This window comes from Dunckerocampus dactyliophorus, chromosome 12 (genome assembly GCF_027744805.1).
Source record: "Dunckerocampus dactyliophorus isolate RoL2022-P2 chromosome 12, RoL_Ddac_1.1, whole genome shotgun sequence".
NCBI lineage: Eukaryota > Metazoa > Chordata > Actinopteri > Syngnathiformes > Syngnathidae > Dunckerocampus > Dunckerocampus dactyliophorus.
This window is the reverse complement of record NC_072830.1, coordinates 2,609,083-2,632,857: the sequence shown is the minus strand read 5'-3', so window position 1 is coordinate 2,632,857 and position 23,775 is coordinate 2,609,083. Positions and strand designations below refer to the sequence as shown.

At 43.9% G+C, this 23,775-nt stretch overlaps 1 protein-coding gene across 2 annotated transcripts in view; it reads left to right on the top strand.

The window, feature by feature from the left end:
• The window catches only part of npas1 (neuronal PAS domain protein 1), a 67,740-nt gene that overhangs the window by 4,610 nt on the left and 39,355 nt on the right, over positions 1-23,775 (top strand). For both annotated transcript variants that reach the window (XM_054794134.1, XM_054794133.1), the window contains exons 2-3: positions 19,158-19,310; positions 21,647-21,885. In XM_054794134.1, coding sequence (XP_054650109.1) covers positions 19,216-19,310; positions 21,647-21,885 — 334 coding nt within the window. In that variant the 5' untranslated portion in view covers positions 19,158-19,215. The remainder of the gene's footprint in view (positions 1-19,157; positions 19,311-21,646; positions 21,886-23,775) is intronic.

Below are 23,775 nucleotides of genomic sequence, written 5' to 3'. Positions count from 1 at the left end.
GTTAGTGTGTGTGTGTGTGTGTGCATGGGGGGCAAGAGTGCGACCCTGTGTGCTGCTCTGTGGCCTTTGGTTATTTGGAGGTCAGAGATGATGTGGTTCTCTAGCCTACGGGAGTGGATTTAGCATCTTCAGCCTTATTGAGAGCCATCCAGTCCACTCTGCTCTCTAGACTTCCTGCTCCTTCACCAGCAGCTCGGAATTACAAACACTCACATTCATTCACTCACAGTCTGCTGACAGCCAGTACGAGACCTCTTTTTTATTTGCAGTGGTGTGGCATCATAATGGAAGCGTTCTGATATTTTCTGACTTGTGTGCTTAAATAAGTGTACCAACATATTAGTATGAGTGTGAGGCAACAGTAAAACAGTAAAAAAGTGATATGGTAATATGTTGCTATTGTAGCTCATTCTGGCATATTTACTGTGATGCTTTTACTCACACTGTGTGTTGATCAGCATGCACCGGCCTCATTAAATCAATCTCATGGAAATGGAGAAAGGTTAGCATGTTGGCCACACAGTCAGGAGATGGGGAAGATCTTGGGCATCTCTGTGTGGAGTTTGCATGTTCTCCCCGTGCGTGTGGGGGTTTTCTCCGGGTACTCCAGTCTCCTCCCACGTTCCAAAAACATGCATGTTAGGTTCATGGGAGACTCCAAGTAGCCCATACGAATGTGAGCATGAATGATTGTTTGTCAGTATGTGCCCTGCCATTGGCTGGCCACCAGTCCAGTACCCCGCCAACTCCCGAAGTCAGCTGGGATAGGCTGGAGCATATGAATATGTACTGTCTATACAACCTTCTAAATATGGTTTTCTAACATTATTAGAGCCCTCTAGACATGAAATAACACCCCTACAGTCACCTTTACACTCCTATTATTATTATCCAAAATAGTAGACACATATACATATATATATATATATATATATATATATATATATATATATATATATATATATATATATATACAGTATATACACTGCTCAAAAAATGAGAGGAACACTTGGAAAACACATCAGATCTAAACTGGGGGAAAAATGATCTTGAATATGTTTCCTGATAATAAGTGGGTGATGTATTAGTAACAAAATGATGCCACATCATTTGATAGAAATGAAAATGATCACCCTATAGAGGGGGGAAATCAAAGACACCCCAAAAATGAAAGTGAAAAAATGATGCAGCACACTGGTCCATTTTGCTAAAATGTCATTGTAGCAACTCAAAATGATTCTCAGTAGTTTGTGTGGCCCCCACGTGCTTGTACGCATGCCTGACAACGTCGGGGCATGCTCCTAATGAGACTACGGATGGTGTCCTGGGGGATCTCCTCCCAGATCTGGACCAGGGCATCACTGCGGTACCTGGACGCATGGAGGAGATTCCAGGAGACAGGTAGTTACTCCAGGAGAGCTGGACAGGGCTGTAGAAGGTCCTTCAATCCTCAGCAGGATCGGTATCTGCTCCTTTGTGCAAGGAGGAACAGGATGAGCACTGCCAGAGCCCTACAAAATGACCTCCAGCAGGCCACTGGTGTGAATGTTTCTGACCAAACAATCAGAAACAGGCTCCATGAGGGTGGCCTGAGGGCCCGACGTCCTGTAGTGGGCCCTGTGCTCACTGCCCAGCACCGTAAAGCTCCATTGGCATTTGCCATAGACCACCAGAATTGGCAACTACACCACTGGTGCCCTGTGCTCTTCCCTGAGCAAGTTCAACCTGGGCACATGCGACAGACATGAAAGGGTCTGGAGATGCCGTGGAGAACGTTATGCTGCCTGCAACATCATTCAGCATGACCGGTTTGGTGGTGGGTCAGTGATGGTCTGGGGAGGCATATCCCTGGAAGGACGCACAGACCTCTACAGGTTAGATAATGGCACCCTGACTGCTATTAGGTATCGGGATGAAATCCTTGGACCCATTGTCAGAACCTACGCTGGTGCAGTGGGACCTGGGTTCCTCCTGGTCCACGACAATGCCCAACCTCATGTGGCTAATGTATGCAGGTAGTTCCTGGAGGATGAAGGAATTGATACCATTGACTGGCCCCCACGTTCACCTGACCTAAACCCAATAGAACACCTCTGGGACATTATGTTTAGGTCCATCCGGTACCGCCAGGTTGCTTCTCAGACTGTTCAGGAGCTCATGGATGCCCTGGGAGGAGATCCCACAGGACACCATCCGTAGTCTCATTAGGAGCACGTTCTCCCCGTGCACAGTATATATATGTGTGTATATATATATATATATATATATGTGTGTGTATATATATATATATATATATATATATATATATATATACTGCGCAGGACCCTCAACCTCCCAGGCCTCTGGTAGAGGACCCGAGCTTGAGATGAACAGACCACCCACCCTACCAGGGAGATGGGGGGGGGGATCTATCGATCTATACATATATTAGTAGACATATAATAAGAGGAAATAAGCCATTTAAGACATAAATAAGACGCGTGTTGCTCTAAATGTGTTGCGGTGCTAGGGGAGCTGAGTGGGGCACAGACAGGATGTGACTTTCGGGTTCAAAGTTGAGTTTTAGCTTGGTGTGGGTTACGGCTGCAACAGTAGCCCCTTTTAGGGAGCATTGTGGCTGTTGAGATAATTCAGAACTGCAATAAAAGCCTGTTGTTCTGGCGATCGAGTCTGACACACTGATACTCACCAAACATTATGGCAACACTGACACCTAGTGACCAGTGTAGAATACGTTTTTGAATGCATCTTGTGAATGCCCTAAATATCCATTTTAGTTCGTTCATATGCTTGAAAATGCTTATTTTCTACAAAACATAGGCAAAATTTGCTTATGCTTATGTTTGACTAACAGTAGGCCGTATTCAACCACAAAACAGCGTGATTCGTTCATGACCACATTTTTTAAAAAACATGATAGCGTCACGCTGCAAAATTTGAAGGTGTAGACTGGCGAGCAATTCAGAGCAGGCCTTCCTCAATAACAAATGTTGCTGGTCGATAATCGGTCTTTTTGAGACCAGTTTTTTCATAAATTTTTCATTAAGTGTCACGTCACATTTAACCACTAGATGGTGCTGAAGTACAGTGTAGCTGTGTGACGTTGCCTATTGTGACACTCACGAGTCGGTGTGGAAGAGGTAACTTTATTTTGCAAGCAGAGCACAGCTAACAATGAACTTCTCAACCCCATTGCAGTCGCTGGAGGTCTCCACTTCACACACCAATCCTACTCACGGTGTCATAAAAGTACACTACAGCAAAGCGTGCTGGGAAACAGGAAGTACTCCCGGCAACACTACACAATATAGACCGTCTCTGTTCAGAAAAAAACCCCACTCCAATGAAACCTACACACACAGGCAGTTATGTAGTGTCTTGTTAAACTAATGTGGGGGGGGCATATTTGAGCTGCACCACAGCTGAGTTGCGGCGTAAAATGCTGATTGTCCTTCAACACGTCCTCCTCCACTCGGCCACACAGATCAGGAACCTCCGCCCGCGACATGCGCATGCACGCCCTCTCAGGCGATGCGCACCGTCCGCCAAACACCTCCAACATCTCCCGAAAAGCTGACCCTTGCACCCCCCTGCAATGCAGCGAGCGACACCGTCCGCGAGCGCGCACCGCCCCGCCCAACACGTTCACTTCGCAGATCAAACGACCCAGCAAGCGCCGAACGCCGTTTGCTTTCTAACACTCTGTGTATCCCCTCAGTAGGTGGCCCCCGCCGCCACGTACGGGGACAAAGAGGCTGAATAGCTGACAGGAGGTTCACTCTCTCCGTTCAGTCCATTATAGAACCACATGCAGAGTGAAGCCTCTTGTCATCCAGCCTGTGCGGTACAGCCAGACCAGGAAATGGAAACAGGCAAACGTACACGCACGTCAATTTATCGAGGCGTCAAAATTATCAACCTTGTTTTTTCGATGGTTCGATTCATCGATTTATCGATTATCGCGGCAGGCCTACCTCAGAGCGGAAGTTATCTTTGGGCAGTTTACATATGAAGCAGGTGTAGAACCACGCTCCTCATACGTTCAAGAAAAGCAACTGAACTCCACATGAGCGAGCACTTTTGGCGTCGGAGGCAAGGAAAAACCCCTGTAGGGAAGCAGCCCTGAACAGAGCTAGTTGGTGTAGTTACGCCGCTGCAAACAACAATATAGCGTACATTTAAGATGCACTGGATCTCACTGGAAAGTGTAGATATGCCTAATAAAATGGCCGCTCTCTTAACAAAAAAAACTCTCCATTAAATCCAACTTTAAGCCCTTTCCTCTCGCAGAGATTAAAGTGATGTGTGCTTTTTTAATTGGAACAGCCGTTTCTTAACTGGTTCACAGCTAGCGCAGGACTCATTGATAACTTTTAATTGTTTTACTGATTGTTTTTCTAAGTCTTTAGCAAATCTGCTGGATCTTGTGTGTCTTGTTTAGTGGAAAGATTGCTACCGCTCGTCAGCTTAAAGGTTTTAATAAAGTACTGTGTCTTTGTCTTTAATAGACACTGTTTGGATGAGTCTCCTGCCGTGCTGAATAAGATGGCAAAGCCCACCAGTAGCAGCTGAAGTCAGTCTGACCTGGGGAAAAGAATTTTAATAATGCTCAGTTTTGATTGACAACGCAAGAGCACATATAGGAGCACATTTGTTTACTGTTCAACCTCGTTTTTTGTTATTAATTTGTTCCGAAAGGTCAGACAAAAACCAAAGCGTACGAAAACCGAGGCAATTTTTCCCCGCAGGAAGTCATGCAAATCCAATTCATCCATTCCAGACATTCCATTCCCAGAAATATGAACAAAAAATACATTTTATAGACAATAATGGGTTTTGCATGCAAAATCATCATAAATGATGAATGGATGGAACTTTTTGTTGACGCTGACTTTCCGTACACCCTGGCGAGATCAAATTTTGTATGAAAACCGAGATAAAACGAGACAAAATTTCAGCAGAAAGTTTTGACCAAAACCGAATCATATGAAAACGAGGGCAAGGTTTCAGTGTATTTCTTTGCCTTTCATGGGTTACATCAGGTCTCCACGTACAGCGTGTTCTTTATAAGCTAAGGTGCAGGCGATCAGGTGGTCCTCTGGTTACGCTGTTCCGCGGTTACGCACGTGTGCGCTCCTAGAAATGAATCTGAAAACTGAATGTTGGTCCATAAACACCGGACTCGCTTGAAAACTACTATCAGCCCCCACAGCGGATGAATACGCTCCGCACTGCGCTCGGTCTCAGATGAATAATGGATGAATGGTCTCTGGCGGCAGTGGCTCAGGAGGTAGAGCAGGTCGTCCAGATGACGGAAGGTTGGTGGTCACTGTCGTTGGGTCCCTGTGTAGAATTCCGTTTTTACATTTTACACTTATTTTTACCAGCATAGCGTGTGTGCTTGATGGGTTAGTGAATAAAATGTCTGTTAATCAAATGCAAAAATCCTTACATTTATTGGTGCAATACATCATTGGCCCATTTTGCCCAGTAATTGAGGAATGGATGTAGCCTAGCTAACTTTGCTAATGGGATGTCAGCCTCTGCACACATTGCTACAATCAAACCGTAACGTCCGTGCTTGTGATTGAGGAAGACGTAGTCACCGATGCCATTCCAACTGCATATGTAAGATATTTTAATGGAACTATTATTTTCTTTACACAGTTAGACGACATGGGGCAAGCGGCGCTCTTATTTTGAAGGCTGGAAGTGTGTCGTGTGTGTGTTGAGAATGTCTGTGTGGAAGAATAAACGTGCTTCTCATCTTTTTCCAGTCAGAACCCGCACGTCGCCTTCGGGTGTTGTAAAACGCTCCTTACATTAAAGCGGTAAAACACAACGCGGTGAAAATATTGTATACTCATCCAGCCCGAGTCACACTCACACAACCGCACTAGCATGCTAAACTGCGCTAACCTCACTAGCTCAACTCACTCCACTACTAACTCACTCTATCCTTGCGCCGTAAGAGGAGGTTCCGCCAACATTCGCCGGTGTTCATCGCCATTTCAACCTGTTTATTTCGGGAGGAGGTGGTTTAGTGTTTGTAATGAGATTCCACCTCCATTGAGCGGTCCGCCGAGTAAATACTTCCCCGCAAAAACATCAGTTTCCGCGATATTCCGTGTTTAACGGTAAATTCCGTTTTTGTTAGCCAGTTCTGCGATTCTGTTAACGCGGAAATCACTGGGCCCTCGGCTTGTGGTATTAAAAGCTTGATTACTAAGGATAGAGAGCTTATCCTTCAGCATGTTAAAGCTTCTGCTCCTAAGAAAGCGACAGTAATAACTAGGCAGTGTAGTGGACTTCCTCTTCCTTCCTCTTCCCAATAAGCCAGAAAGAAAAGGTAAGGAGTTTCATGTTTTGATGACTATTTGTATGTCTTTCATGTGTTGCGTGTACAGAGGAGTTCATTTAGCCAAAAGAGCCAATCAAAACTCGACTTACATCACAGCGTAGGACTGGAACGGAACCCGTGCGTAACCCGATGGCCGCCTTGAGTCACGTTTTTGTTGTAACTTGTGTAGCATCAAATGAGAACATCACCCAAACATGGCCAAGCGCCGCCTGTTCAGAGCACGCCAAACTCGATCTCCCACAGCCGTGCACCAGTGACTGTAGGGGGGGCGGGATAGTCACTCAAAGAGGTGTGACTTTGGGCGTGTCTTTATTTGCTTGTTTTGCCGCGTGACGCCTCTCAGCAGCACGGAGTACACCACATCCGGTGTACCTAATGAAGTGACCACTGTGTGTGCATAGATCGGAAGGCAGGCAGTAATTATGACAGATGCCCGTGAGGAAGCGTGCACATGAAAAGAAGGCTCACCAAAGCTTCTCGTGATAAAAGAGAAGGAGGAGAACGGTATTGATCACCAATAGCGAACATTAGCAACTCCCCTAGCCCGTCGTCTTCTTTTTTTTCATCTCTGTCTTCGTTCCTCCAGCATTTCTCTCTTGATTTGCTTCGCTCCCCGCACCTCCTGTCTTCTTTCTAATCATTTATTTATCACTGATCTCCCCATTCTGCCAGATTAGCGACAGCACACATGACGACTGTAAGGACCATCATTCCGATACACCCCCTCATGTAGAACCTCCATCATGGTGGAAGGCGCACCTCAGGGTGGGCAGGGTCACTCCGGTCCAATCTAACGGTGTATTGATTCCATTAGATAATTAATGACCCGGGCAGGGGCCAAGGGAGGAGCAATGAGGAGGAGGGGGGCAGCCAAGGGGATGGGGAAGTGTGCGGTCGGTTGTGTGTGTGTGTTGGTGGTGGTGGTGGTGGGGGTGTCAGGGCCCTAGAGAGTTGGAGAGAACCTTGGATTGGGAATGATCCCGAGTCGTCAAGGTCAACCGCAGCCGGCGCTCTCATATGGAGGCAGATAGCGCAGCGACTGCGAATATGGAATATTAAGAGAGAGGGGAGGGTTGTTTTAGCTGGTGGGGGTGGTGTGTGTCTGTGTGTGTGTGTGTTGGGGTGGGGGGGGGCTTCAGTCATGTCCAGCAGCTGTCGATTGATCAGAAAAAAAATAGTACGTTAGAAACTCTTTTGACTTCCAAATCCTGAGGTCCAACCAGGACGGTAATGCATGATAAGTAGTTTTTAGCCCTCCAACCAGAATACCAAAACTTGATCTCCCCGGACGCTCCACACACTCAATTATAACTACTCAACAACATGAAAGGCCAGCCCGAAAAGCAGCAACATCAAACATTCTCTTCCAGTTATTTCCAAGCGTGTGTTTTCTGCAATCTTACGCAATATTGGACATCGACTGTTTGCCTAAAATATTATCCTGCAGAATATCTTACGTGGGGCGGCGGACGCTGCGTTGGCCTTCACTTTGACATCATTCATGGCTAATCTTTCATTATGGGATGCATAGCATGTGTACGCTGTCAAATACATCTTCAAATATAAGACCACCATCACCGGCTAGCACAGGGTGTCCAAAGTGTGGCCTGGGGGCCATTTGTGGCCACAGCTGTTTTTATATTGGCCCGCGGCACATTCTAAAAATACAATTAAACAAGAAAACTAATGAAAACAACTATAATGGGGGAGTAAAAAAAAGTACTGATTTCATGAGAATAAAGTAAAAAATGAAGATACTAAAGTGATAATAATAAGAGAACAAAGTTGTAGTCTTACAAGAAGAAATTTGTAATTTTATGACAGTAAAATTTTAATAATATGCAGGTAAAGAATGTCATTTTAGAAGCATAAAGTTGAAAAAATAAAAATGTCCCGCGGCTCTTTTTTTTAATTTGCCCACGCACGGCATTCTAAAAATAAAATTAAACAAAAAAATAGTAAAAATAGCAACAATGGAAAAGAAACAGCAGTGATTTAATGAAAATCAACACATTTTATGAAAAAAAATATGCAAAAAAAAATTCAATTTTAGACGCATAAAGTTGAAATAAAGGAAAAATATATTATAATGAGAAACAAACACTGTATTCTTTACTTGCGTATCTTGCTTGCTGCTGTAAGAAGTGAATTTCCCCGCTGTGGGATAAATAAAGTACAAATACAAAATACAAACCAAACAAAGTTGCAATTTTTGGAAAATTTGGTTGAAAAAGTCCAAATGTTATGGGAATAAAGTCATAATATTACAAAAAAATAAAAATAAATTTGCGTCATTGCACGGGTTAGTTTACAAACAGTGGACCCTTCATCCTTTGATTTTTATTTTTTTTTTTTTGGTAAACGGGCCTCACTGGAAAAAGTTTGGACCCCCCGGGGCTAGCATATCTTACTAAAAGTGGTTTAAAAGAACACATTGAACAAAAAATGTCTATATTTTTTAAAATTTTTGTAAATTCCCGTCCTGGCTATAATCCCCAACCACCAAATTTAAAGAGAAGACAACATTTGTGCATGCTTGGGCTGCACCTGACGATAAGCCGCACGTGACCACCTTGTGACATACACGTAGGACACATGCAGAAGGACACACTATAAACCTTGCAATCCTACCTACACTCCGTGCTCCCAGTGTCACTCATTAGCTTTGATGACGAGACGTTAGATGCTTTTTTTCATTAGAGTTTAACAGCTGCCGCGGTCCAAGCGGTCCAAGCAGAAGCTGTGGTAATTCTACACTTGATCAAACTTACTTAAGATTTGTCAGATCGCTGCATTAGACTTCAAAACGTGGTGTTGACGTCCACTTCACTGCTTCCTGAATCTGCACTAAAGCATCATGGGAACTGTAGTTCTTTCAGCCATCAATTAGCCGCAGCTTGGTTTAAGCCGCAGGGTTCAAGGCGCAAGAAAAACGTAGCGGCTTATTAGCGGAGTTCTGAGCTTCAGAATAAGAGGACTGGCCTTCATGGCTGTCGCTCATGACGGTACGTACATGTCCGTCACGGGAACACCTTTGTGCGGAACCTGTACGCTCCCCCCGTGGGTATTCTCTGTGTACGCTGGCTTCCTTCCATATTCCAACAATATGTTTCATTGTGGTTCATTGGAGACTCTAGAAATTGTCCGTGTTGTAGCAAGAACTTCAATCTAGCTGTGTGGTAAAGAGCAACTTGCTTATTTTAGGAGTTATTATATTCTTTAAGAGTCACAAGAAAAATACTCTAGTTCTAAGAATTCAAGCAACGTTTGCTTACCCCCACTGGCAGACGTTTTTGCTAGAAATAAGAAAAGTTGTCTCATTTGAACATAATTTGGGCTTCTTTCAAGTATGGCTGTTTTTGCAGTGTGGCTGTGTGTTGTATGTCTTCTTGTCACATGTGTGCGCGTAATAATGGCTTCCCAACAGTCTCCATATTAAATATAAAGTCATTCATGACAGATGCTTGATGCACCAGCACTTCATTACTGATACGGATATCAGCCCATACCAATATTGGCAGCAGCCCTTTCCCCAAAATCAGTGAAATGATCAACTTTTTATAGCGGGATTTATAGCTTTCTTTTGCTGGTTAGGGTTAGGGTTAGGGTTAGGGTTAGAGTTAGAGTTAGGGTTAGAGTTAGAGTTAGAGTTAGAGTTAGAGTTAGGGTTAGGGTTAGAGTTAGAGTTAGAGTTAGGGTTAGGGTTAGAGTTAGAGTTAGGGTTAGGGTTAGAGTTAGGGTTAGAGTTAGAGTTAGAGTTAGAGTTAGGGTTAGGGTTAGAGTTAGAGTTAGGGTTAGGGTTAGAGTTAGGGTTAGGGTTAGAGTTAGAGTTAGAGTTAGAGTTAGGGTTAGGGTTAGAGTTAGGGTTAGAGTTAGGGTTAGGGTTAGAGTTAGAGTTAGGGTTAGGGTTAGGATTAGGATTAGGGTTAGGGTTAGGGTTAGGGTTAGAGTTAGGGTTAGGGTTAGGGTTAGAGTTAGAGTTAGAGTTAGAGTTAGGGTTAGAGTTAGGGTTAGGGTTAGAGTTAGGGTTAGGGTTAGGGTTAGGATTAGAGTTAGAATTAGAGTTAGGGTTAGGGTTAGGGTTAGGGTTAGGGTTAGGGTTATGTTTAGAGTTAGGGTTAGGGTTAGGGTTTAGGGTTAGGGTGACTGCGTGTGACTCCAAGTGATTCCTCCTGGGGTGTGATATTTATTACATTCCAAGTATGGAAGGACGCCTTTACTCCCCCCTCTCATGACCAGAGTCGTTACAAATTGCATATCGTATTTTCCGGACCATAAGATGAGATAAGATAATATAAGATATGCCTTTATTCGTCCCGCAAGGGGAAATTCCAGTCATAAGTCTCATCAGTCAAAAAATGCGTCACAAAGAGGAATAAAAAAAAAATTCAAGGCCAAGAACAGACATTTATTCTGGAAAGGCAGGTTATCCAACGACACAACAAGACACAGAAAAGGCTGTCTTAACGTACGTACAGTATGAACGTAACGCTTGAACACTCATTGAGCTACACCAGGGGCGTCCAAACTTTTTCCAGCGAGGGCCGCACACTAAAAAGATCAAAGGATGCAGGGGCCATTTTGCGTTTTGTAGAAGTTTTAGATATTTCAAGAAAAAACAGCCTGCATCTCAGCTTTGTGATATGTGTGAAAAAGTGTCTTGTTCAACTTTGGTTCCTACGATTCCAAGGCTCTTCTTTGCTGGAATATCTCCAGTTTTTCTTGTACATTTAGTTTTTTTCCCAATATCATGACTTTATTCCCATAATATTTGGACTATTCTAGTAATATTATAAGGTTTTTCTATTTTTAACCAAATTTTCCAAAAATTGCAACTTTGATTTGTTTATCATCATATTCCAATTAAAAATATATATTCTATTATATTGTAATAAAAGTAATTTCTTCTAATATTTCAACTTTATGCTTCTAAAATTTAATTTTTTTTGCATAAAATTACGATTTTATTCTCGTAAAAATTACAACTTTTTTCCTTGTAAAGTTAAAACTTTTGTTCTCTTGTTATGACTTTAGTGTCCTTTTTTAAAAACTTTATTTTCATTAAATCACTGCTGTTTTTTTCCACCATTGCTGTTTCGATTAGTTTTTTTGTTTAAATCTATTTTTAGAATGTGTGGTGAGCCAATGAAAAACAGATGCGGGCCACAAATGGCCCCTGGGCTGGACTTTGGACCCCCCTGAGCTACACGATAGCATAAAGAACATACATGAGGCTGAATAGGCTAAAGCAAGCAAAGCCAAGTTACCGGTAAGCAGATTCACCGAGCTCCTGATCTAGTCGTGTTCAATTATAGATGTGTATTTTGGTATGTAAGTCACACCTTGCTAGAAGTCGCTGGACCAAACAAACTATGAAAAAAGTACGACTTATAGTCTGGAAAATATGCTCTTAAGAATCCTGAGGCGAAACCTGGAAAGAATTCCAGATTGCAGACATACACGTATGTACTGTGTATGGATGGAGATGTGATTTTTATGCCAATATTTTATGGTGAATTTCTTTTGGAGATAAATAGAGCATCTATCCATCAATATCGGCCAATAATGTTGGACATCCCAAATAATAAAGCATTCTGGTGGTGCTTTATGGCAGCGTGGCCACTGTCAGAATGTATAAGAAGAAGCTGTAATTGACATGAGGGTGCGGCGCTGAACTTCCTGTCCTTTTGCACAGTTTTGTCCCTGCGCTTCACCTTTTGCACGACGGCGGCATGCATGAGGTCTCCAAGCGAGCCTCCACATTGTCAGTCTCGGCCAGACTCTGTTTTCAGGCCCGAGGGATTGAGGAGATGAGGCATAAAACAACCACCTCGGGGAGCTGGTGGCGTGGCGGCCGGAGCTATTGTCAGTCTGCATGCGGCTTGACTCCAATGTGTTCATTTGCCTGATGCCGCCGACTCCCCGTGGGGAAGGGCCGGCCTGGAGAGAGGAGGGGCACGCTAACGAACCTCTGACAGCTGGAGGCCCTAATTAAAACGTCCCTGCAGAAAATAAACACAGCCCTATCCAAAAGGCAGCAGCCAGCAAAGTGCACGCCTGCGAACGCTCGCCGCAGTGCCCTCGCCTCTGTTGCTGCTGCCGCCGTGCCAAGAGAGCGCCACTCTGTGGGGTCGTGCACGTTGTGTACACACATCACGCTTATGAATATGTAGCAGGAACACAGTGAAAACACCTGCGCTCACATTTGATTCAGGTTGATCTCAACAGATGTTGGCTTCATGAAGTCTCCCTTTCCAAATATTTCCCTTACGGAATAACACGGCACACCCGCGCCCCAGGCGACGCTCCTGACATTCAGCCCGTGCCGCTGCTCGCTTAGGATTAGCAGTCAGAGCGGCCAGGTCCATTTGGGTGAGTGCATTAATGGGCCGCCCAACCCGCCACAAGGTTATGAGGTTGATTGAATAATTACCTGCGCAGGCCCTCCGTCCATTACGGCCAGATAGAGAGATGGCAGAGATTGTGCGGGACAGAAAGATGGAGCGAGAGATTAGATAAGCACAGATAAGGTCAATTAGAAGATAAACAAGATGAGCGTTTAATGGGAGGTGGCGAAATGAAAGCAAACTGCTTTCCTGTCTGATCTCTCCATCTCTCCTACTGCACTCGCTCGCCCGTTGTGCATTTATCCGGGCGAGATAGAGGAGGTGACAAAGGTGAATGTTGTTCGACTTCCCGCCGTTTGACCCTGTCTTCCCTGCTGCACGCCCCCTGCAAACACAACGCATGCTTGAAGGAAAAGCGCAGTAATCAAATCGATCACAAGCGCTAAAAGCCTGAAAGTTAGCAAGGACGCGGTATTCCTGCAGTGTAAGAGTCTCACAGGGCTTCCTCTCCGGGACAAAAGATCTTTTCGCCCCCTACGGGTTGTGCTCAAAACGCTTTGGGGTGCATGCTAGCATACGTGTAATACAGATGGCCTCACAGTTTTATAAGCATTAGGTCAATGACTAATTAACAATTAATGCTACGTCGCTAAATGTTTTGCTCGATGGCGGCCTTGCTAAAATTTGACATACGTGTCTCCTGAAGGTGGGCACCACATTTCGTGGCGATTCGGCTAAGCAACCCCAAAGTTACAGCGAGTGTTTAGTAGCGTGCAGGTCAGTCTGACGTATGCGGTCAAACTTTGTCAGAAAAATAATAGCACGGACAGTCACCACAAGGGGGACACGAATCGTCCCTTTTCAGTACCCCATTGTTTGGTACGCTCGTGGAGGGCCGAGTTAAGACAGGCGCCTGTTGATTGGTCGACAGAGAATTGTCTGCATTGTTACATTGTTACACATTACGGTGAATGAATTGAATGCGAGGATAACGAAACGAAAAGTAAAAAAAAAAAAAACACTCCAAGCCCAGTTCAACCGTACGCTACACCCTGGGCGTCCAAAGCGCAACCCGGGGGCTATTCATGGCCGTGTTGTTTTGTTATTTTAATTGGCCCACGGCACATTCTAACAATAAATTAAACAAGAAAACTAAAAAAAACAACAAAAGAATAATAGAAAGAAAAGTTGAAAAAACATCCTGTCTCTATCGTAGTATTTTTAGTAGTAGTTTTATTGTTTGTATTGCAGTTCCTTTACTGCGACCTCGCTCTATCCTTTTTTGTGTCCAAAAATGTGGTACAGTGTAGATTGTTTACATTTTTGGGTGAACCAGCTCTGTATAATATTGCGAGTAAAAAGATACTTTTTACAGTCAAACTTCAGTTTCCCAACATCCCAGTTTTTGTATGACTCGTTTTTTTACGCTCGTTGGCTGGCAGAGACCCGACTCCAATTGAATCTCACGTCCACAAAAGAGTGAAAGCGTTCTTGTCTGGGCATGCTGCTAGCTTTCCAGGATGAATACGTTGGACTAGAGCTGTCCCACCTCAGCGTTGAGCATGAAATGATGAAGCATGCTCAGATGATAGACGAAACCTTCTCTTCTAAGACAACCTTTGACCGGAATGCCTTGTTTTCGTGGTTACAGTGTTCCCTCGCTACATCACGGATTTTGCATGTTTTTTTTAACAGCATATGAACACGTATTGTGTTGTGCGCCATCTACGGGTGCTCTGTTTCATGTTGTTTGTTATTGCATTTCCTACTGCTACCACTAGAGGGTGTTGTATTCTCACGTGAGAGTTGAAGACGCGTGCAGCTGCAGTAAAGACGTCGTGCCTCCACCTCCACCTCGTATGTGTTTATGTGCCTTTGCAGCCACAACAGTCCTGATTGGCTAAGGGAAAACCCGCCCATTGTGTTTTGCATTCTGATTGGCTGTTAACCATTCCTTCATGCAGCACTGCCATGTTTCCTGTTGCTAGCGATCATACATGCAGAAGGTAGGCAGACGTTACGCAGCTGTAGGGCGCCTTTACGGAACACAGTAAATGAATCTTTGGTTCATGGAGGACAACGAGGAGGAGTCAAATATGACGACAGGAGCAATATAATTTAACAAGGATACAAAAACGCTACAGCCTGGACGAAGAGGCACAGACAGAAGAGTGAAATACGCGTGAGTCACTTAATAATTTATTGTGTCCAACCCAGTAGGTTGATCATTACAATTCCAAGGAAATGTGAACTTTGAGAGTGTTTAAACAAGAGAGAATGTTCATGCCTGTCTGAGAAAAGTGTATAAAGTGTACGGTGAGGGCTTTTACAGCCTTAAAACATATAGAATCATTGGAAACAAATAAAGTTGGCTACTTCGTGGATTCCACTTATCGTGGGCTATTTTGGGAACCTATCGCCAATAAACAAGAGAACACTATAATTGGTTCCAGACCTGATCGTGATAAGTGAATTGCCGTGAAGTAGAGTTCCTTCTTTATAAATCAAATATTTTTGTAGTTAAAGCATAGAAAACCTGTTTATGGCCTTCTAAATATGTTTTTAACCTTATTAGAGCCCTCTATACATGAAAGAACACCCGTACAGTCACCTTTACACCTCTATTGCCTAATATAGTAGATATAATCAGGGAAAATAAGCCATTTAAGTTGCAATTAATGTGTTCCTGACATGTGGAGGACCGGAAGTGACGTCGGTTCAGAGTTGAGTTTTAGCTTGGCAGGGGTTACGGCTGCAACTGTAGCCCGTGTTATAATTCTGTTGATTATGATTATTATATGTTGGTTTTGTGCCTGTTGTGAGATAATTCAAACCGGCAATAAATGCCTGTTGTTCTGGCAATCAGGTTTAGTGCTTGTGTGTCTCGCCGATGACAGTTACATTACTGACACCGAGTGACCGGTGTAGAAAACTACACATCACAATTTCAATGTGTCTTCTGAATGCTTTATATTTGTATTTTAGTTTGTTTAGCTATTTTTATGCTTGGAAATACTTAATTTGAGCAAAAAGAAAGTTAAATTAGCCTTTTCATTCCTAATAGGCTGTATTCATCCATGAAAAAGCAAGATTGATTAATATATTTTTGAAAAACCGTGAGAGTGAAAAATTTGAACCGCAATGTGGTGAGGGATGACTGTCACGCCATGAGAAGATGAGAAACAAAAACTCATTGGGTAGATCATCAGTACTGTTTTTGCCAACAAGGGTTTTCAGTGAAGGTGAAAATGGTGTTAAATGTTTGTTTTTCTCCATTTCATTCGTCATTTATTTATGTATTTTGCATTGATCTGCATGTACAACTCTAATTATTCTCTATGAAATGTATGTAATTAATTGGGTTTACATTATATTGTAGTATTGTGTTTTGTACTTTTACGTTTTCGCCTGACATCTTGGAACGAATCAACGACAAAAATCGAGGCACCTCTCAATCAGATGGAAGGAGACACTGAGATGTCGGACGAGCCATTGGATGTCAGCCATTGACCCAGTGTCCCTGTTCAACAACCAATCCATTTGACTCCGCTGCTGTGTTTGAATTGGGTCCAAGAGGTTTTAACATTGACAGTTTTAGCTCCAGCGTCTGTCAAACTCGTCTCACGAGTCTGCACTCCTCAGCTCTTCCAGCTGCAGTCAGAATGGAGAGTGGGCGAGAGAGAGGCTATCTCAGGCCCAAGGCCATGACACCATGGCGCTCGGGGCCAGGCGAGCCCTTTAAATGTCAACACAGCACAGAGGGATGGAGATGGGCGTGAGGGGAACGTTGGTAACTTGTAGGTGGAGGTGTGATGCTGTTGCTTGACAGGGAGAAGATGGGAACGTCCGGTTGAGACAGTCTGGTTGTAGCCACATCTGGATGTCCCTTCAGGGCTGTGGGGTAACTTCAGCAAGGCTCAATTGTGAATGTTTTTGGTACAAATGACACCTAAACTCTTGCTGAGGCTGTCTGACCTCCAACTTGTTCCCATATTTTTCCCTATTTTCCCATATTTTCCAGTGCAAATGTTGACAGGCGTGTTGTGTAGCAGAACTAGTAGCAAGTGGTGCAAGCTAACAAGGTAAAGATTCAATCAGCAATAGCCTGTAAAGTCTGAAAAAAAAAAACACATCACGCAGGCAAAATGTTCAAAGCCATCACATCCATAAACAGCAAACCGTACCTTTGACGTCTTCAACGATATTGATCGTATTACATAAGACTCCATACTTTGGAAACCTCTCTCAGAGACTTCTAGCCCAAAGTGTTGGTACTTTTTCCTCAACTTGAGAAAATAGTGTGCAAAATATACAGGGAGGCCAAAAGCCGACATTTTACTATAGTTGATTGTCATACACAAAACACTTAGTGACAAAAACAATGAACCCCAGTGCTGTTTTTCTTCTTTTTTTATGGTTAGCAATCAGTACGTTTACATGCAGTCAAATAATCCTATCATATTAGCAATAACGCATGCGCACGGCCATGTAAACACCAATAACCCTTTTGAAAAACCCGAATATTACCTTTTCTAACCTGAATATTGGGTCATGTGTACGGCGATCGGGATATCCTGATGGAAAGGAACATTCATTCGTGTTATGCGCATGTTCTATTGGAAAGGAATCTTGTGTCTTTGGCAGGAAGTACTTGTAAACATGGCCTCACGCAAGGCACCTGGTTAGTGGTGAAAGACAGGAACATTATGTCTTTTATAGGCGCTAGAAAGTACCGCCGTTGCCAAATCTAGAAGGTGAGCGAGACGTTACGCCAAGCAGGGTTTGCACCAACGCGCCTCCAAAGTGTCCAGGGTCTGTGGTGGAAACGGGTAGCGTGGATATGGATGGCACAGCTCCGCCTCCATTTTCTATTTCTTCACCTTCTCGCCTTCCATTACTGAAGAAAGGGAGACAGAACAGTGTCACGTGCTGGTGGTGGGTCGGTACCAGCACCAAAGCACAAACAAAGGCAACTTCTACCGGCCCCGCGCTGTTATTGATGTTTTTGGATGCAGGAAGAAGAAGCGGAAATGACGTGCATTGCATCAGGATGTTTTCCATGCGTGCGTTTCGTGCGTTTTTTTGTTTGTTTTTTTCACATCACGCATGTAAACGGGTTATTGCCAATGTTTCAGAAACCGGAATATTGACCTTAACCCGAATATCGTCTGCATGTGAACGTAGTGACAGTGATTACGAGAGATGCTCAGTATTGGCTTTCTTACAGTATTGCTTGATTGCCGACACAGGCAGCAGATCTACCCTCAAACTAATGTCGTGTAATCCTGAAAATAAGACCAATACTGCAATATGCAATACAAATGATGCCAAAAAAGTCATTCTTCCAGAGGTGTGATATTAGACTAGACGTATTACTCCCCCCTTGCCTAACCAGCGCTTGATGTCGTGTTCCGTATGACTGCTTGGGCTTTAGTTGTGGTTTTCTGTAGTTTTCACATCAGTTTTTTTGTTTTGTGCTCTTATTTTGGTTTTCTGTTTCCTGTTTGGCGCAATGTGCGGCTGCCCTGTCAGTACTTATGGCGCATTACTCGCAAACAGCAAAACTTTAACACTTTACAGTCGGTGCAAATGAAATATTTACAGTCCAAAGGCACAACTTGGGAATAATTTTGCACGGCAGACATCCTGAGCTAGCAAGCACCTACCCGCACAAAAACTGGTATGATCCGATATCTCATTTTTATGCCAATATCAGCCGATGTTATCGGTCGGCCGACATTATAGGACATCCATAGTCATTACCGTTGTTGGTTTATCATCACCCTCGCAAAAAGGTAATCGATAGGCTGGATCATTAGAATGGTAATAAATAGCTTTGTCATCAGATGATATCGTATTTCCTTTTGTTCTAACGGTGGATTTGGATTATTTTTGAGATTCTGACTTGTTGAACTGTTCATTCGTTCTTTCATTTTCTATGCCGCTTAATCCTCACTAGGTTCACGGGGTACGCTGGAGCCTACCTCAGCTGACTTTGGGGTGAGAGGCGGGGTGCACCCTGGACTGATCGCCAGCCAATCGTAGGGCACATGCAGACAAACAATCATCCACACTCACATTCATACCTATGGACAATTTAGAGTGGCCAGTTAGAGAACATGCAAACTCCACAGAGAAGATGCCCGACGGAGGCTCAAATTCTTCCAGATCTGCTGACTGTGTGGCCAACATGCTAACCGCTAGTGGTGAACGGTGTCTATTCTGAGGGAACCCAAAAGAAAGCCTAGAAATGGAATAAAATGCGTCATGCATGATAAAACTTATGGCTGTATATTTGGATTTTTCTTTGGCTTTTTGTGGCATCGCTTACTCCAAAAGACAGACCACCGAGTTAAGGTTGAGTTGTTTTTTTTGTTTGTCTCGTGCTTTTTGCACTTGTGTACCACTCAAGAATGTGTGCTTTTGCTGACCGGTGTGTTTTTCGGCAGATCGCCTGCCAATCAGAGCCTTCGTTAAGAGTGGCCAGGGCGCCATATTGGGAGAAGGATGGCCACCATGCCGTTTGTCAGTGAGGGGAAGTGCGTGAGTGTGGAGTGGGATTTCCTGCAAGGACTACTGGCCAAGCCTCCTACCCTGCCCTGGTGAGACAACACACACACACACACACACACACACACAAGCCTATGTGCATGTCTGTGAATTCATCTGTCCTTCGGTCCTGTCCACACTGGAACGTTCCTAAGGTTGATTTTGTTTGGCGGGTTGAAATAAAGTGGCGTCCATCCTGTGCCGGATTAGTAAATAGTTGCATCCAGACTGAGTGAAAAGGATGTCATGCACAAGCACACGTACGTGACAGTACGTGCACTGCCAACAAACAAGCGGGCGGAACCACGTGACACACCAAACCATAGAAGAAGAAAGAACGCATGCGTCGTCTTCTGCTTTTCAAGAGAAGTGGAGTTACTTCTGCGAGTCATTATGGAGTACAGCGTTCCCTCGCTCTGTCACGGTTCACCTTTTGCATATTTGCTGTTTCGTGGAAATCTTTAGTGCTTCTTTTTTTTTATTACAGCGTATGAACACTGGGACAGACCGAGCCTGGCCCTTTAAGAACAATTGCATTGTGGGAAATTGAGCATCTCTCTCTCTCTTCCCTCTGCACTGCCCATTATTTTCTGCATCCTGATTGGCTGTAGACCAGTGTCAGTCAGTCTCCTTTGTGCCGTCCTGCCGTGTCTCCTGTGTCATCGCTAGCTTGCTTGCTTGCTAGCTTGTAAATGAATCTTCGGTTGGAAGGAGGAGTCCTGCAGCAAAATGTTTTAACAAGGATACAAAACGCTACAGTACAGCCGAACAGCGCCAGAACCAGTGAGTGAAATACGTGTGAGTGACTTAATCGTTTATTGTGTCCAAACTAGTAGGTTTATCATTAAAATTCACACAAAGGTTTGAACTTAGAGTGGTTAAACGAGAAAGAAGTGTGAGAAAAGGTGTAAAAAGTGTTTAAAGGGTATATGGTGAAGGCTTTTACTGCCTTAAAACAATCTTTAAACAATGAAGTCCACTTAGGGAACCTGTCCCCCACTGTATAACACAACAAATATGAGGACAATGTCGACCAGGGTGAGTCATGTCCATCGAAACATTCAGATATTCACTTCTGGTCACGTGACGGCGACGAGGCGGCGGTGAGTCGGTGATGTCATCGTTTTCGTATCGCCTGTGTACAAGGCAACGACAAGCCGGCGTTCTCAGATTTTCCCACTCTGGAAGCCGTTTTCAAAAAATACCGTTTGATGTCACCCGGAATGCCGTTCCCGTGTGGATGACAGGCTGAATCCATCAAATACTTTGCCGTTTTGACTGGAAAGCGTGTGCGGATAACCCCTTAGTATACACTGAAAACCAAAACAGTGTGTTTGCCACGTGTGTTCCTCCCCCAACCTGTTTTGTTACTCACCTGCCAATCCCGCCATGAGCCGCCAATCTCCTCCACCCCCACCCACCACTTGGCGGGAGATTAAGTAAATTTGGGTGGAATTATTAATGGGCAGTCAGTTACAGGCGGATATAAAAAACTAAGCAGAATCAATGTGTGTGTATTGATTGTTCTCTGTGGCAGGGGTCGTGGCTGTATAATAATGAGATGTTACAGGGGCTGACACACACGCACGCACGCACGCACGCACGCACGCACGCACACACACACACACACACACACACACACTATTGTTTTACATATTAGACAATAGCAAGGAGAAAGGGTGTCAGTTTATTGCCATACCAGCATATGTCATAATCAGCCGTCTAAGCATATGTATAAGATCTTTTGGGGGATAAGAAGCAACAATGCGGCTGTAAAGGAGAAATGCTGGCTCCTGTCACCTCCTCACACACACACGCACACACACACACACACACACACGCACACGCATTTGCACAGAGCCAACACAAATGGTGAAGTGGCGGTGACAACATAATTCCAGAGCTCAGGCCCCATTGAGGAGAGTCAATACCCAATCAGAGAGACAGGCTACCTGAGCCCTGCCCCTCCAACACCCCCTCACCCCCCTTTGTCACTGCGCCCCTCCCTCTCCTATTGATCCCTCAATCAAGGCCCCGCTCACAAGCTCGGGACCAGATGAGAGCGGAGCCAGAGAGGGAGTGTGTGTGTGTGTGTGTGCACATATGGATTTGGAAGCAAATGGCATTATTAGGACTGTGGCAGCCAGAAGAGGGAGTTTGTGTGTAATTACCAGGCCAATCTGCTGGAGATGGCTCACAATAGAGATTGTTTCACTTGAATTGCAGTTGAGCCATTACCATTCTGTGTATTTATGAGATGACTTTTGGGATTGATGTGGAGGATCAATCAACAGGTGGCCGGCATGTGGCCCTGACATGACAGATCCGTGCTGATTCACGTCTTTCTTTCTTCTACTCCGTGCGTCCCCCCATCCGTCCTCCCCGCCAGTCTCCAGAACCTGCGCAAAGAAAAGTCGCGCAATGCCGCCCGATCGAGACGCGGGAAGGAGAACTTTGAGTTCTTCGAGCTGGCCAAGATGCTGCCCCTGCCCGGCGCCATCACCAGCCAGCTGGACAAGGCGTCGGTCATTCGGCTGACCATCAGCTACCTGCACATGCGCGCCTTCGCCAGTCAGGGGGACCCGCCCTGGAGCCCCCTGCTGGAGGGAGACAGCAACTGCAGTAAAGGTGAGCCACAGATCCAAGATTCTTTTTTGTTGAGGAGCATTATCGTATTGGCCTGAATAAAAGATGATATTTTCTTCCATCGTCTGAAATAGACGAGGTGTGTACAGCATTCGTTACATTTCAGCGCAAGACAGCTGCCTTAAATTCAGGGTTGTCTTATATTTGAGTCATTACAGTAATACACTTTTATGTCAGTGTTATTTGAATTGTCTGCTTCTTCAGGGTAAATGTCACAATTTTGATAGCAGTTTGACCCTTGAATACGCTTGTATGCTTTGCTGCTTTCCAGGTACAGATTCATGTACATAGACAGTGTTTTCATGTTCAATGTTAACATGCTAACAGTTAGCATGTTAGCATTGCTAGCATGCTAAAACTAGCATGTTAGCTTTTTTGTTATTTTCAAAGGTATAAACTTAGTGTTTTAATGTTCGGCATTAGCATGCTAACAGCTATCATGTTAGCATTACTAGCATGCAAAAATTAGCATATTACATTTTTTTCACTATTTTCAAAAGAATAAACTTTACGTAGACAGTGGTTTCGTGTTAGTGTTAGCATGCCAACAGGTTGCAAGTTTGTGTTGCTAGTATGCTAACATTAAGATGTTAGCATTGTAGCCATTTCTTCAGGTATTATATTATATTGACACTTAGCACTATCATGCTAGGTGTTAACATACTAACAGTAAGCATGCTAACTACAGCATTTCAGTCCGGCGTCACCATGACAGAGTGCAGCACTGCAGTTCGGTGTCAGCATCACATGAATTTTCTCGTGAATTTCTGTTGGAGATTAATAAAGTATCTCTCTATCCATCCATCCATCCATCCATCCATCCATCCATCCATCTAACCCTATTTCCACAAAGTAGGATATCTTATTTATAAATGGAATATTTTCATAGTTAGAACATAGAAAACCTGTTTCCAACCTTCTAAATACATTTTTTAACATTATTACGGCCTTCTAGACATTAAATAACACCGCTAAAGTCACCTTTAAACTCGTATTACCCAATATAGTAGACATAATAAGAGAAAATAAGCGATTTAACAAATACATAAGGCTTGTGGTCGAGTGTGTTGGACAGGAAGTAACGTTGGAGTTGGTTACAGCCGCAACAGTAGCTCTTGTTAGGGATTATTGTGCCGGTTGTGAGATCATTCAAACCTGCAATAAAAGCCTGTTGCGGTTGATCAAGTCTGGTGCTTGATCAATACTGACACCTAGTGACCAATGTAGAATACTACATATCATCACATCTTTGAATGTGTCTTCTGGATGCCTTATATTTGTATATTACTTCATTTACTTCAAAAAAACCCTATAACCCTAAAACATTTACTTCATTTTTATGCTTGAAATTCCTTAATTTAACCAAAAAATATGTAAAATTTACTTACATCTGAATTATTTTTTTAGTAATAGTAGACGCCGCAAAATTCAAAACGTGAAGTGGTGAGGGACAACTGTACAGCGCTCCCTCGCTCCATCGCGGTTCACTTTTCGTGGACTTATTGTTTTGCGTTTTGTTTTTTTGTTTTTTACAGTGGATGAACGCTGTTACAGGCCGAACCTGGCCCTTTAAGAAGAACTGCATTGTGGGACGTTGAGGGTTGTAGTTCTGTGCAACACTTTATACCGTTTTTAAAAGAAACTTTTTATTATTAAGGGAGGAAAAAAATCCAAAGCTACATGGCCATGTGTGAAAAAGTGTTTGTCTCCCCGTTATAACATACTTTAACCAAAATGACCCCAAGAGTGTAGCAACGACTCATCCAAGAGGTCACAAAAGACCCCACAACAACATCCAAAGAACTACAGGCCTCACTTGCCTCAGTTAAGGTCAGTGTTCATGACTCCACCATAAGAAAGACACTGGGCAAA